Source organism: Gopherus flavomarginatus, chromosome 5, assembly GCF_025201925.1.
Source record: "Gopherus flavomarginatus isolate rGopFla2 chromosome 5, rGopFla2.mat.asm, whole genome shotgun sequence".
NCBI classification, from domain to species: domain Eukaryota; kingdom Metazoa; phylum Chordata; order Testudines; family Testudinidae; genus Gopherus; species Gopherus flavomarginatus.
In genome coordinates this window covers 153,296,458-153,312,313 of record NC_066621.1, presented here as the reverse complement: position 1 = coordinate 153,312,313, position 15,856 = coordinate 153,296,458, and the positions used below count along the sequence as shown (strand labels likewise).

General features: G+C 43.8%; 1 protein-coding gene across 1 annotated transcript; it reads right to left on the bottom strand.

The window, feature by feature from the left end:
- Window positions 1-5,672: 5,672 nt before the first annotated feature.
- GNPNAT1 (glucosamine-phosphate N-acetyltransferase 1) lies at window positions 5,673-15,301 on the bottom strand. The gene is made up of 6 exons (XM_050952775.1): window positions 14,929-15,301; window positions 11,205-11,401; window positions 9,935-9,997; window positions 8,261-8,388; window positions 7,934-7,995; window positions 5,673-7,323 (listed from the first exon to the last, which is right to left on the bottom strand). Exons 1-6 carry the CDS (start codon window positions 14,982-14,984, stop codon window positions 7,176-7,178), a joined length of 654 nt encoding a protein of 217 aa, XP_050808732.1. The 5' UTR covers window positions 14,985-15,301; the 3' UTR covers window positions 5,673-7,175.
- Window positions 15,302-15,856: the final 555 nt, after the last annotated feature.

Genomic DNA, 15,856 nt, shown 5'->3' with positions numbered 1-15,856 from the left:
CTAGAGGGGCACGCACTTCCATAAGTATCACAAGGAGTCAGTGGCAGTTGCTAGGAGAAGGAACCCCAAACTTAAAGCTACATCCACATTTACTGCCCTGGTTATTGCAAGTGCTGCAGCAGCCTGGCACGTGGCGTGTGGGGATGAAAGAGTGGGCCTGGAACTGCACACACCTTTCTCAATATAGTCCAGTCACAATGCAGGTGATTCAGCAACACAGTACCCACTGCAACCTGTTAATCAGCATCCTGTGGAAATGGGGATTGGAAGTCCTTAGTCACAATCCTGCGTGCAGACAGCCTGCGACTGATGGCCATTTGTTGGAGACAAATGTCCTGTTCGTATTCTGCCTAGGTGTCAGAGCAGCCTTGTCTAGGGACAGCGCTGCTTTCTGCATAGAGGGAAGGGAATGGAAGATCCCTGAAAAAAATGCTCTACTCAGATCTGCTAGAGCGCTGGGCCTTACTGGATATCCAGTTGTTCTGCTGTCTAAATACAAGGAAAACCCAGATAAATTTTGCAACTTAGACTGTTCACACCCTCCTCGCCACAGGTGATAGATCTGAGCATGGGACTGCTATACTCAGCCTTATATTGACATGGTACAATATGGACAGTGCTGCACTCAGTGAGACAAGACTTACTGGCAAATTGCCACTAGAAAAAGAAGATGCTGGTTACACTTATTACTGGAATGGCAAATCTGAGCATGAACCCAGATGCTCTGCTCTTTGCTTGCAAACTGGAGGCACAGCCAAAGGGTGCTAATGCCAGAGGTATGCTGCTCATTAGCCTTGCTAACAGGTGTTCTACCTCTGGCATCGGGGCACATGCACTGACGATCCATCCAGATGGTGATAAGGAGGGAGGTAGCAGGTCGGTCCTATGTAATGAACTGATCATTTTGGACGATTTCAGTGCCAGGATGGGTTGTGACTGTGCATGTTAGGGCAAGGTGAGGGGGTTGTCCCAGCACTGATAACATTAAATGACTTGCTACTACTTTCCAAATGTGCTGAATACAACCTACTCCTCACCCATACGTATTTCAGCAGGCCAACTATAAGACAACCTGGTTGCATTACTGACATAATCAATTACAGCGTATGGTGAAGAGATCACCACCATGTCAGGGTCACTCACCTTATCAGAGGCACCGACGGCTGCTCAGACCCATGGCTCTTGAGAAGCCAAATGTCCATGTGTGATTACGTTGATACAATACGCCACTGGCAACGGCATGCAGCCTACACGCTGCAGGGAAACGCAGGCTGTGTCACTACATGTGTCAGTGAAAGGCTCTGGCACGGGCGAAGCTGCAGAGGAAGGGTTCAGCAGCTGGAGCCTTTCACTGCACTGGGGAAAGGTGCTGGCAGGGGAGGAGGCAGCAGAGAAGGGCTTAGCCTTTCCCTGCTGCCAGGGTCCTGCCCTGCTGTGGTGAAAGGCTCCTGTAACAAGCCTGGCAGAGCCTTTCACTAGGGGGAGGGCTCCAGTAACAGGGAGGCAACAGGCCATCACACTGCTTAAAAACAACAGTGAAGAGGAGGCAGGGCCTGGGTGAGCAGAGAACTGTGTAGATTAGGAACCCTACTGGGTCATTCCCTGCCACTGAGAGATTGTTTGTTTAGGCTGGTTTTTATTAACTCAAAGAATAAGGCTTCCATTGCTTTCCTAGAGACCATTTCACAGTCTAAAATGGCAGGAGTCATGATTTCCCTTACAGGGCGTTTAAACCAATTTTTTGCATTCAATTTCAGCTCCTTTGTCTACTCCTCTCCTACCAGAGAGAACAACTCTTGAAATTATTCTGCCTTACCACACTGTAAATGCCTTTTTAATCTTTCCATTAAATGAAGGGTCTGTGGAGCAAGTTCTTGTGAGCACAGCCTTGTTTAGCTTACTATTAAAAGGTATCTAGGCTAGTACGCAGTATATGCTCGGGAGCGGTGCTTTTCAAACGGGGTTGCACCCCCAGTAGTGGGTCGCGGAATGGAAGGCACTGGAGCGTGGGGGCTCTGGGCAGCACTGCTGACCAGGCTGTTCAAAGTCCCGTTGGTGGTACTGCCCAGCTAAGGCAGGCTAGTCCCCATCTGTTCAGACACTGCACTGTGCTGTGAAAGCAGCCAGCAGCAGGATTGGCCGATTGGGGTGGGGGGGGAAGGCCGTGCCTGCCAGTGAGAACGGCAGGGAGCTGCTTGTGTGCCTCCACCTAGGAGCTAGACCAGTTGCTGGCCACTTCTGAGGTGCAGCATGGTCTGTGGTGCCAGAACAAGAGGGAAGCCTGCCTCTGCACCCCGGCTGTGCCACTGACCAGGAGCTGTCAGAAGTAAGCCTGTGCCCCAGCCCCTGTGCCCACCACAAACCCCTTATCCCTGGCCCCACCCCAGAGCCTGTGCCCCCAGCCCCACTCCCACACCCTGACCCCCCCTCATTCCTGGGCCTGCCCCAGCCCTGAGCCCCTCCCAAACCCCTCATCCCCAGCTCGGTTGAGTCATGGGCATCAACAATTTTCTTCAACTGGGTCACCAGAAAGTGTGAAAAAAACCACATTCTTAACCTTTCTCTGTCTGAGGCCCCCCCCACCCCCGTGCTATAAAAACGCCAGGGCTGAGCACGGGTGTAGAGACTTGGGGGCAGGGGCATAGGGGTAGTTTGATTATTTTTGGGGGGGGAGCAGTGCACAGCAGGGCTTGATCCACATCCACCTCCACCCCCTGCCTCACCTCTGCAGGCCACCCAGCCTGTCTGGGTTGGGGAGGAGTGTGCAACCAAAAATTATAACTCAAAGGTGGGGAGCTTAGCTCAAAGAGTTTGAAAACAGCTTAAGGAGGGAGTTGCTAGGGGCTATTAGGGGCTGGGTGCTAGGAGGCCTCCCCTGCGGTTCCCTGGTCCCAAAGGGATCTGCCAGCCACAGAGGTGGGTCTCCCCAGCAGGGAGGCTCTTACCAGCTGTCTTAGTGGGAGCAAAGAGGGGGCTGGGAGCAGCTTCAACTCAGGGCACCAGCAGGAGATGAGGGAAACCTGCCACTGCCTGCTCCAGGGCCCTGGCCAGAGCAGCAGCCGCCCCTCTTCATACCTCTGACCTGGCCAGGGAGAGGTGTGGAGCTGCCCCTGGGACCGCTGTGCTCTTGTGCTGTAGTGGTGGGGGACAGGGGAATGCCCTTCATGTCCCCAACTCTGCTCATGTGCTCAGGGCTTCTGCCCCACAAGGAGCACCAAGTCTCAAGGCTCCAGTATTCAGCCCTGTGGTGTAGGGGTGTGCCCAGGATTGGGGCTTCAGCCCCATGGCCCCCTTGAAAGGGATCATGGATCCCCTGGGGGCTGCAGATCCCTAGTTGAGAACCACTGCTCTAGAGGTACTTAGAGTTGCCAAATCCAGACTGCAAGTCAGCCATGGCTTTGGGATGGAGCCTAATACCCTCTTTGCCTCTGCTGTTCACTGTCACTCCAGGTTCTTTTTGACATCACTAAGTATCTTTCTCTAATTTGGTGTCTGCTTTCTAGGTTGGTTATATGGATAAAGCATTTAAGACTTTGCATTTCTCCGCTCTTCCTAAATTAGTGTTGTGTGAAAGTTTTATATATTCTCACATTTCAGCCAGCCCCAGTTTTGTGGAAGAACTGGTAACGTCAATGTACATTTGATAGGAAAAATAGGACACTTAAGCAGTTTAGCTAGTGTTAAACATGGAGCCCTGCAGCTCCCCATGCCCTAAAACTTGTCAGTCATCCAAGTTCAGCACCATGATTGACCACTGGTGGTTCTTCAGTCAGCTGGACTGTGAGCTGATTTGGCCACACCTTCAAACTCTAAAAGGTATGCTCCCCTTGTTTAGTAGATCAAGGCTACATGCCAGAAGGTAAAGTATTTCCCGGTGTAGACGTTCCACAGGCTAAGGCTACATCTAAACTACAGCCGGTCAATTTAGGGGGTCTAGTGAAGACAGCAGATCACTCTCCAGTTGACTGCTGCACTCTATCCACGAAGAGAAGAGTAAGCCTCTCCTTGACTTACCTTTCTCCCATCAACCCCCTGGGGTGTAGACCCCGCAGTAACTCGACCTAACGTACATCGACTCTAGCGACATGATTCACGTAGCTAGACTTGCGTAAGTCGACTTAGCCTAAGTTAAGTCTACACTACCGCCGTAACGCCATAAGATTTAACTGGGTCTAACCATCATACTAATTTAGCAATTCATAGAGGAGTGGCACAGCTAAAGGTGCAGTAGCCACTCTGCTTAGTAGGAAGAGGTAACTTCAACAACCGCTGCTTTTGCTACCATCAGCCTGCCAGGGGCCAGAAAGTAGCCTCTGAAACCGAGTGAACAGTACTTTGGAAAGCTTGTACCACCGTCAGAGCAATATGCAGGAGCTGGATTTCTCTCAGTAAATGCGTCATCAAACGTGTAATAGACCAAAGGCTTTAACTGTCTTAAATCAATAGAAGCTAGGCCTATCACTGCTCCCTACACACTCCTGTACGAGTTGTCTTATGAACTTCTTACCAGTTATTTTTAAAGGGGAAGCAATGAGGGCAAGAACCATCTCACTCTAATAAGGGCCTGACTGGCCTACATCCTGTAGATCAGTAGATCTCAATCTTTCCAGATCACTGTACCCCTCCAGGAGTCTGATTTGTTTCATATACACCAAAGTTACACTTCACTGAAATACAACTTGCTTATAAATCAGACAAAAGTGCCACAGCACACTAATACTGAACAATAGCGGACTCATTTTTACCATATAATTATAAAATAGATCAATTGGAATAGAAATATTGTACTTACATTTCAGTATATAGAGCAGTATAAAGTCATTGTCTGTATAAAATTTTAGTTTGTACTGATTTCACTAGTGCTTTTTATGTAACCTGTTATAAATCTAGGCAAATCTCTAGACAAGGTGATGTACACAAGGGAAGACCACTGTGTACTGTAATGTACTTAAAACTAGATGAAGTTCAACATCTGATTAAAGTTGTGAAGAACAGGAAAATCCACATTAACCTGGTATAGCATAAACCAGCCATCACTTCTGATAGGAAACCGGAGTCTTAATCCCAAAGGCTTGAAAATCAGGTGCAGCTAGTTAAAATCTCACTTCCTTATTTAAATGTCCTCTAGCACTTTCCGAACTTCATAAGGTTAAAGCAAGGAAGAGAGAGGCTGTTTTTGCACTACTGCTAGCCTTCTCAGCAATAACGTGTTCATTTTAAACTTGGGTGGTAGTGAAAATACATTTACCTACTGTACAGTAGCCCAACAGTTAGGTGTGCTTCTGTCTCGCTTGGCAAAGGGTTGGACTGTTGAGCTCACATTTAGGACCCCCAGGTGGAACAAACAGGAGTTCTCCAGCTCCGGGACTGGGAAGTTCAAGTGATGGATAGTCTCCAATTAGCTATTAGTAGTGTAACCGGGCTTACTGATTTTGTAGTTTCTCCTTAGAGAGCTCAGGAATGGTAATTCTGAAGAAAATTTGCTCTGCATCCAATATCCTTATTTAAATCACTGGGAGAAAAGAGACCATGATCTTTAACAGATATTTTAAAAAAGGTGATCTCCAGACTAGGGAAGGCAAAAGCAATCAGGTTGTATCTAGACGATTTGAAGGAAGTACACACACAGCTGGTACAAACCTCAATGCGAAACACATTAAGGACAAGGAAAATATGGCAGTCTCTGTTTATTTCAGATTAAACAATGCTTTTTTAAAAAAATAAATAAAACCTAGACATCACCAAGAAAACAATATATTAGAGTACTATCAATTACATCAAATAGAACCCTCACCACAACGTAAAGTAGTCCTCAGCTGAAAAGAGAACAGTTTCTAAGACCTAATTGTTCAAAAACAAGAAGAGATTGTTCTGTAGTAACCTTCATTACTCACAATACCCTATTCATAACTGTAGTTTGTGTCATTCTCCTACCATACGTTACCATTGAAACAAGGGTTTTATTGCCATAAATGGCAAGAAGTGCTAAATTCATTTACCCAATGTTAAGAGCAGATGGGATAATTCAAAGCAGCATCAAGCCTTTGGTACCAGGATTTGGGATTTCTTTGCTAATCAGCAATTCAATATTGCGTAAGCAGTTACCATCGGAGAAGAACGTATATCTGGCCCAGCAGGATCGCGTATGGCAAGTAATAAGTCAAATGTGTTCGCTGACTTTGAGCACATCACTGATACAGGAGATGTTAACTCCTGTTCTCAAATGACATTAATCTAAGCAGAACAGAAATACGGGAAGCCTTACTCAAGATGAGAGAAATATTTTGCACTTTAGACAACTTTCCAATTTCCTTGCTCTGTGCACAAGTCACAAGTTTATAAGTGACTGCTCTGAATCCTTCCAATGTATCAACTGAAGTGCAGGGTCTGAATATGTAGTCAGTATTCAGGGATATTTTAAAATATCAACTGAAGTATGGCCAATAATCGTCTACTATAGCCACATTATATCTTCCAACAATCTGTTCAATCTAATTTTGGAAGCTAATGCCTATGAAACTTTCATTTGGAGTTTGTTGCAGCGGCATGAAGGAAGCATAAATGAAATGCCACCGTGTAAAATTATTCACATGAATTAAAACACATTAGCTAATTTCCCATGGAGAATGTAGAGGCATCTATTAAAGGGTGTTCATTTGATAGCTGTTAGGTGGGTACTTGCAATACACTGAAGTCTATATTTTAAGGTTAGAAATAAAACAAGTTCCTTTTCTGCCTTACTGTTGCTATGTAATAGGGTGCGTTCCCCAACCAGTTTACATTTGCCTTCAATGAAGTCCAGAGAGAAGCTCAACCCCCACACTACCTGCCCTTTGGCTACCAAGAAGCGCAAAACTTTAGAAAAATACAAGGCAAGAAAAATTTTGAGATTAAAAATATATACCTTTGGTTAAAAACCATCCCCTTTATAGCCCAGCTAAGAACAAAAAAAGCTTCACTCAGGCTGAACAGTAGTAAAATTAGTACCAACAGCTCATCACCCCCAGAGACCTTTGAAAATGTCATTCAAATTGCAGTTTTTACACATCTGTTGTCCAGGATCTACAGGGCTCACTACACTTGCAGTGACAAACGATTTACATTTTCCATGAAGAGAATGAGTTTGTATCACAAGGTCCTCCACCAATAGTCTTTACAAAAGAAGCTGGAAGTTCTTAATTAAAGAACTTTTGACCCATGTATTTTTCTTCAGATACTGAATATCCAAACTTTTTATAGAAAGCCACATTTTTGGGCAGACACTCGAGAGTAATTTTATAACAGTTCAGTCTCTTACTTAGCAACGTAAGCGTAGACATTAATCTGAAAGAGACAGAGAACACCAAAGGTTATATAAAATGGCATCTGAACACTGGAACAATTACAGTTCAATTCTTCAGAGTGAATGCAAGCATTTCATTATTACTGTTTGATGAGACCTCTCTGCAGTAGAAGCTTAAGCTGCAATGATAGAGGCAGTTCAGTTTTCTACATGAAATATTATTTCAGCTTTTATTTGGGGAAAAAATTCATTTTGAGTGTGTTGCAGCAGCATGAAGGAAGCATAAATGAAATGCCACTGTGTGAAATTATTCACATGAATTAAAACACATTAGCTAATTTCCCATAGAGACTATAGAGGCATCTATTAAAGGGTGTTCATTCGATAGCTGTTAGGTGGGTATTTGCAATTCATTAGTTAGTGAGAATTTGTGCTCGGGGGCACGTTTAACAATGTGATGTGAGGGGTGTGCCCATGTCCGCATGCACACGCAGGGAAGTGATGTGTTACAGCTTGAGTCTAGTTATTGATCAGTATGTGTTCATCTAAGAAACTACCACATGTGTGTTAACAGTTGCTAGAAACTGGATGTGATATCCAGGGCTCCTGACCTGTACGGTGTTGCAAGGTAAAGACTAAAGAAATACTTACAGTTTGCCAAGCTGCTTTCCTCTGCATTCATCACTTACTACAACATCTTCTACCCTTCCTCTCTGAGGAAACAGATGTGTCTGTGTTCAGTTTATAGCACCTTTAAGTCATTTTTCAGTTAAATTAACAAGTGACTCTCTACCATTGCATCACATTTTAATCAAGTAAGCAAGGAAAGCAGATCTTAAAATGTGTTTGTAACCGACATGAGCAGAGTACACTCATCTTACTCAGTTTGACAGTAAACTGCATTAACTATTTTTGAAAAACAATTAGTTTAATGTAATTTTTTTCTCTATAATTACAGCGTGGAACGCACAAACGTACCTTTGCACATGAATGAGTAAATTTATGTTCTATAACTAGAGTTGCTGTAGCAACAATCTGTCCCAGATTTGTATCTTCCACAACAGTCACATAGTAATCACCGGATCTCTTCATGTGTTCAAAGGTTTCTGTGGGAACAGGAGAATAGTAAGACAGTTGTAATCTATTAATAAAATATGTGCCTGACAGTCACATAAACTGATTCAACTCCACAACCCAAGAGGTGACCAAGAAATTAGAAACTGACAAAACCCCAGGGTCAAATAGAATTTGTTTCAACTCAGGATGGAAATGACCAAAAAAGAGTAGACAAAACAAATTCTTGTGTTCTGAGATGCAGCGAGAAGACCGCTCCCTTGCTGCTAGCATCACAGACCCACTAAGATCAAAGTAGATCACGCTTTCTTACAGTGACAAACTCTAGCTCGAAGCCCTATTAGTTTCTGTAGGCAGACCAATGAAAAAAGTAATGGGATGACCTGGGTAATGATAGGGCTGTCAAGTTGACATTGATCCCAGGCAAGGTAACAGAACAGTTCGTATGGGACTCAATGAAAAATTAAAGGAGGGTAACGTAATTAATGCAGATCAACATAGGTTTATGGAAAACGGATCCTAACTCAGGCCTTGTCTACACTGGCAAGTTTCTGCGCAGTAAAGCAGCTTCCTCTGGTATAATTACCGTGGTGTACACACTGCCAAGCCACTTTGTGCGCAGAAACTCCTCAGTTGCAGCACTGCAAAAAAACCCACCTCGACGAGAATGGTAAGCCTGACAGCACGGAGGACGGACACACACACACACACACACACACGCACACGCACGAAGGATGTTGATAAATTGGAGAGGGTTCAGAGAATTAATAGATGAGAAAACCTGCCTTACGGTGATAGACTCAAAGAGCTCGACCCAATTAGTTTAACAATGAGAAGGTTCGGAGGTGACATGCTCAGTCTAAGTACATACAGTATGTGGGAAATAACATTTAACAATGGACTCATCAGTCTAGCAGAGAAAAGTATAACATGATCCAATGGCTGGCTCGCTGCACAGGGAGCAGCTGCAGAGCTTCCTGCAGGCCAGGGGGAGGTTCCCAGAGGAACACTGCCTCCTAGCCCCTCAAACTATGCCCATGTTGAACAGTGGGGGCATGTGGCCCCACACGCCCCGGATCCAGTGCCGCCCCCCCCCCCAATTCTACAAAGTTTCTGGCATCCTTGCCCTCATCCCTGCTCATCCACCAGCTCCAGGCTCAGTGTCTGGAGGGTAAAAGGGCCTCGGGTTGGCTGTGTTTGTGTGGGGAAAAAAAAAACAGTGCCCCCCTGACCACAAGGCCCTGGGTGGTCACTCACTGTAAGGCTGGCCCTGCCCCTCCCAAAAAGCGATGACATCCCCACACACATCATGAGACCCTCATGTTTGCACTTCCAGCTGCCCAGCTCTGAAGTCACCTAGGATAGGCGAATGAATGTCACAATGACCATGAGATCCTAAACCATCTCAAAACGCTGAAATCTGCCTGAAGAGGCCTGGGCTAGCAAACTCTCCTGTGGCACCATCCAGCTACAGCAGTCAAGAGGTTCATTCATGATCAGATTTACTGTCAACATCAATAACTTCCTGTTGCCATCCTTCCCCTTTTCAAATGCCAAAATAACGAATAACGTACTCACTGATAAACTGCTCAGGACTGACAACTCCAGCTGCTGTCAGCTGACCTAGAACCTTAAAAAAGCCTGTTGCAGAAAAGTATAACAAAAAAAAGAAGGGTTAATGCTAGATAAAGATAAGCAATTAACTAGAAGCCCAAAGAACAGGACTCCAGCATTTCAGGTACACCATCATGCAAGCAAAAATAGCACGTTATGCCATATAGCTGTACCCATGCAAACGAGACAATGTGACCCCTGAACGATTACTGAAACTGCTCCTAAAATGCCCCCCTATATCCCTGCTAGATATGTAATAATACCACACAAAAGCAACATTGATGTGTTCCAAGTAAAGTGAAGTTTATAAATACAGCATTGAGATTCATGATGTGAAGGGACAAGACTTCTCTATATGCCACCTACCGTTTAGTTACATGTAAAGAACTCCACATACTCCATATGCATACTGACAGAATTCGACATCTTGAAAATGAATGCAACATTAATTTTGAACTCATGCCATAAGCAATGTTAAATCATTGTCTAATGCTGTAACAGTGAACTGTTTTGAAAGCAGACAAGAGCCATGTGAATCAAAGCAAAGACAGAATGCAAAGAAACTATGGGTACACTCCTACAGCCTGACAGGTTCTCAGAGCCTGCGATCCAGCCCAACCCCGAACCTCTACCCTGAAATTAAACAGCCCCATAGCCTGAGTCCCATGACCCCAAAGTCAGCTGACACAGGCCAGTCACGGGTGTTTAATTGCAACGTAGACATACCCTATTAGGTTTATGTTTTCATGGATCCGCAGAGAAATCATTTGAATGTTGAGCTGTATTTTCAAAACAAGTTTTCCCCAAGTTCCAGAGCTAAAGAATTAGTTGTATTTACTAACATTCAAATGACTTTGAGTCAGTATATTGTTTTTAAAAAGAAACCTGTGTTACTTCTACAAGAGATTCTGATGAACAGGAACGTGTGGATTACTTGGAAGATCTGAGCTTTAAGATTTGTTTTAAGTGATCACCCAAGCAACCAGCAAGTATCAATGCCTAAGCATTTGGCTACCACAATGGGGCCATACACTAACCTAGACCAACAGAAGAGATGGTTCTCAGCTATAGGACATGGTAGATTGTATTGTAAATCTCAGAGAGATTTCAAAGTTATTAATAATGAAGTGAGGGCAACCTACTGGAAATGGTTGTTAGTGCAGGTTGCACTGTACTGTGTACAATTCGGATCCACAATATTCATTACACAATAGGAAACAGAAGAGGACTTCACCTCTATTTAAATCAGCAGTGCAAAGAGGTCTCATAACTAAACCATCCCCTGGATCTAAAGGTGAAATGGCAGGAGAAAACGTTGCTGTGTTCTGACTCCAGTCAAGTTCATGAAGGAGATTTGGGTCAAACATTGGTGTGTCATCAGGCATCACAGCTGCAACAGGCATCATGGCAGCAATGGTTGCAGCAGGTGTACTGAAAGCAAACATAGATGCATTCTATAAAAAACATTTGAGATTGAGTTAATGTTTATACTCTGTAATCCTGGTAGCTACATAGTAACATGATTTTATGTTTATACCCTTATGCCAGCTATTTACATAGTAACATATGTTTTCGCTATGACGCAATGAAAGGTTAATGAAATTTAATCTCCTATTTCCTTTATCAGCAGTTGTACTGTTTGATCTAGAACCTAGCAAGATTTGGGCTTAAAACAAACAATAAAAGTACATCCTTTGAAGTTCCTTAATGCATATTAAGTAAAGCCTATTTCAATAGCAACTTTATTGTTGTGGTAATGAATCAAACCTCTTATGGAATTAAGGTAACTGGAGCAGATTTTGTACAGTATGCTTAGCATTCACACCCAGTTCAAAAAAATCGAGCACTTCTAATAAAGAAGAAGGAGGACAAACGTCACTACTGTATCTCAAAGCTAGAGAGACCACAATTTGGATAAGCAAAATTACACACTTTTTGCTCATAGAATTTTTCTTTCCCCCAACTATCCATTCATGGGCACACTAGTAGTTTAATCTGAGTCCCACTACATAAATATTTAGCAATTCAGTTAGAATCACTTCACACGAACATACACAAACTCTCTCTCTCTCCACAACAATTTGCATACTTTTCCCCCTCGTTAAATATCATGCACTTTTTTTTAAACCTAACACTTCTCACATGCTACTGCTTGCTTGTTTTTCAATCTACTTTGTGAATTTACAAAATCAAATGCAGTTTTTACTGCCAGATGTAGGTTTTCATTGACTGTTTTACCACTTGGCTAATACTGCCATGGTTACAGTGTAACAACGGTAAATGATTAAAAGATAACATGAGGGAAATGTTTGTAATTCGGTGGGTGAGGGGAGGAGAATAGAAAATGGAAACAAGGGACATTTTGCTGATTTCTCTAATTTAGAGGTAAATTATTCTTTTTTTGTGTGTGTATGTTGCTTCTGTAACTAAAATATCTGAGGGTGTATATAAAATGAATTAGAACTCAAAAGACTATTTCTGAGGCTAGATTTTCTCTTTTTTAAAAAGAGTCCTCTTTATACATCTTCAGTTGAACCAAACAGCCACCATTCTTCAATGCAAGGTACAGTGTTCATATATATCACTGGACATGCCATAGTAAAATAAGTTGTAAAACCTATTTTATTAGGATCCTTATATTTCAAAAAATGCCCTTTACATGACTTATAAGACAGTGCAACATCTCTGTAATACTGTCTAGGGAAAAATGCAGAATGTGTTACGTATGAGGCATTTGAATGGAATCCAGAGCACAGAAGTTTCAGATCAGATGGCAGCACTGTAAGTACAACAGGAAGCACTAAATATTTTTCCTTTACCTGCTGCTATATGATGACCTTTACATATACGCCCTTTTCACAAACAATGATATACTTAAATGTAAACATCTGCAGTGTATATTTCTTCTGGGTAAATGCTAAAAGAAACTCTCCACCTACCTTTAAAAAAATAAGAAGTACCATACAACAACCTGAATTCTACTGAAGGATCTCACTGTGCTATACAATCAAGCCTAATACTTTTACGAGGTAGCTAAGTATTATCTTAATTTTAAAGGTGGTGGGACTGAGGCACCAAGAGTTTAAGTGACATTCCCAAGGTCTCAGGAAAGCCAGGAATAGGAAGGCGGGTCTTCTGATGCCCAGTCCTGGGCTTTAGTGACTAGACCATGCCAATGTATGGAGACGATTTTCAAGCTATAACAAGTGTTTGAATTACTCTAAGGCTGACAAAACTAAGCCACTGTAGCTCTGGTACCTTACATGATAGCTAATGTTATGCCAAACTAAATAAACCTGCACTGAGGTACAACCGCATCTGCTTCAACCCCTCAGACAGAGACCAACACCTACAAAATCTCCACAAAGCATTCTCAAAACTACAATACCCGCACGAGAAAATAAGGAAACAGATCAACAGAGCCAGACGTGTACCCAGAAGCCTCCTACTGCAAGACAAACCCAGGAAAGAAACCAACGGAACTCCACTGGCCATCACATACAGTCCCCAGCTAAAACCCCTCCAATGCATCATCAGAGATCTACAACCCATCCTGGACAATGATCCCACACTTTCACAGGCCTTGGGTGGCAGGCCAGTCCTCGCCCACAGGCAACCTGCCAACCTGAAACATATTCTCACCAGTAACTGCACACTGCAGCATAATAACTCGAACTTAGGAACCAATCCATGCAACAAATCTCGATGCCAACTCTGCCCACATATCTACACCAGCGACACCATCACAGGACCTAACCAGATCAGCCACACCATCACCGGTTCATTCACCTGCACGTCCACCAATGTAATATATGCCATCATATGCCAGCAACGCCCCTCTGCTATATACATCGGCCAAACTGGACAGTCCCTACAGAAAAGGATAAATGGACAAAAATCAGATATTAGGAATGGCAATATACAAAAACCTGTTGGAGAACACTTCAATCTCCCTGGACACACAATAGCAGATTTAAAGGTAGCCATCCTGGAGCAAAAAAACTTCAGAACCAGACTTCAAAGAGAAACTCCATATAAATATCTCCTGTCTGTGTGTTCCATTCTATGCATCCGAAGAAGTGAGCTGTAGCCCACGGAAGCTTATGCTGAAATAATTTGTTAGCTGCTGTGCTTCAGTTCATCTGCAAATCTGACACCATCAGCTCAGGATTAAACAAAGACTGTGAATGGCTTGCCAACTACAAAACCAGTTTCTCCTCCCTTGGTGTTCACACCACAACTGCTAGAAGAGGGCCTCATCCTCCCTGATTGAACTAACCTCGTTATCTCCAGCCTGATTCTTGCTTGCATACATATACCTGCCTCTGGAAATTTCCACTACATGCATCCGACGAAGTGGGTATTCACCCACGAAAGCGCATGCTCCAACACATCTGTTAGTCTATAAGGTGCCACAGGATTCTTTGCTGCTTAAATAAAACTGAGCGTGCCTAGTTTTAGTTGCTGGACCATCCTGTGCTTACCCAGAACTCATGGCTGATCATACAATAATAGGGCTCTACTCAAACAATATTCTGTGCAGAACAAAACTGGAAGTAATTCCAGTATTGTGTTAGAAAACGCTCAGATGACACACTGAAAAGAAATATTAGAGAAGAGAACACCAGGAAAATTTAAATCTTTTCATTTAGTATTAGTTTGATAAAGTAATAAACTAACTTACATAAATTCAAAGATACAATACCCAAGGCTGGCTGGTCCCTGGGTTTCCTCTAGAAACTAGTAGGAACTTGGACCAACCCCAGCTCAGACTGGGAAGGGGTGCAGAGGACCTGTTCAGTATCAGCACACATGCCAGTTCAAACAGATATGAATATGCTTTGAAAAAGTTCTGTCCTCCTTTGCCAGAGATAAGGGGGCCTGGCAAGAAAGGGGCAATCAAAAACTACTGCAAACTAATTACAGGGAACTTCCACTTCTAAGACCACATTCTGCACTTGGGTACATGTGAGGAATCTCCAAGGAAGTTAAGGGGGCTGGGAGCCTCCACCATCAGGAAGAGTTTGAACCACACTGAAGGTGCATGGAAAAAGCATGTCCTCACTGTAGCAACTCTGAGACACCTGCCTCCTTCCACTCCCTTCTGACATCATCCTGCTGTGCTGGTCTCCAGGAAGCACCAGGGCAGATGGCAATAGAACTACTGCAGAATCTCTTGAGGAGATAGGAACACTAGGGTTACAAACTGACCTGTTAATCACACACTTCATTTGGAACAGGAAGTACGCAGTCAGGCAGCAGCAGAGAAGAAAAAAAAGTAAATATAGTACAGTGCTGCTTTAAACATAAACTACTACAAAAATCAAGGGAAAGAAGCAGTTTTCTTCTAGAAAGTGAAGGTTCAAAGCTGTATTAAGTTAATGCTCAGCTGTAAACTTCAGAAAGAACCACCATCACTTTTTGTTCAGTTAGGAACATTTCAGAGTTAGGAACCACCTCCATTCATATTCTGAGGTTCTACCGTCCTTAAAATTTGTATTCTCACAAACAGCACCATTAGTTGCCATAGTTAATTAAACAGAGGCAGGAGGGGAGTGAACATCTCTTTAGAGGAGACCAGGCAGCCACCCCCTAAGGGAGAGTTGTTCAGGGATCCCCGTCACAGGTGAACGCTAGCTTAGTCTGCATGGAAAAGTTACAATGGGCGTCAGCCTTGGGCTAGGAGGAAAGAGATTTCTTTCCCCTACACTCTCCTCCCCTTGTCCCCCCGCAATGTCCCCCAATCTGCCTGCCCCACACAGTCACACCCCAGCCCCCATGCACCAGGAGATCCCTAGCCCTAACCCCCTTCTCCACCATGTGCTCCCCCAGTCCAGCCCCCATCCCTGGATATCCCCATATCCAGTCCCTCACCCACCCGGTACC

Bases quoted from the DNA above. Each gene is read 5' to 3' on its own strand.
- GNPNAT1 (XM_050952775.1), bottom strand. From the start codon at position 14,984: ATGGTGGAGGCTCCCAGCCCCCTTAACTTCCTTGGAGATTCCTCACAT. The intron at 8,389-9,934 runs GTGAGTACGTTA...CTGTTCCCACAG, and splicing joins CAGTCCTGAGCAGTTTATCA to AAACCTTTGAACACATGAAG. The intron at 7,996-8,260 runs GTACGTTTGTGC...CTGTTTCCTCAG, and splicing joins TTACTCATTCATGTGCAAAG to AGAGGAAGGGTAGAAGATGT.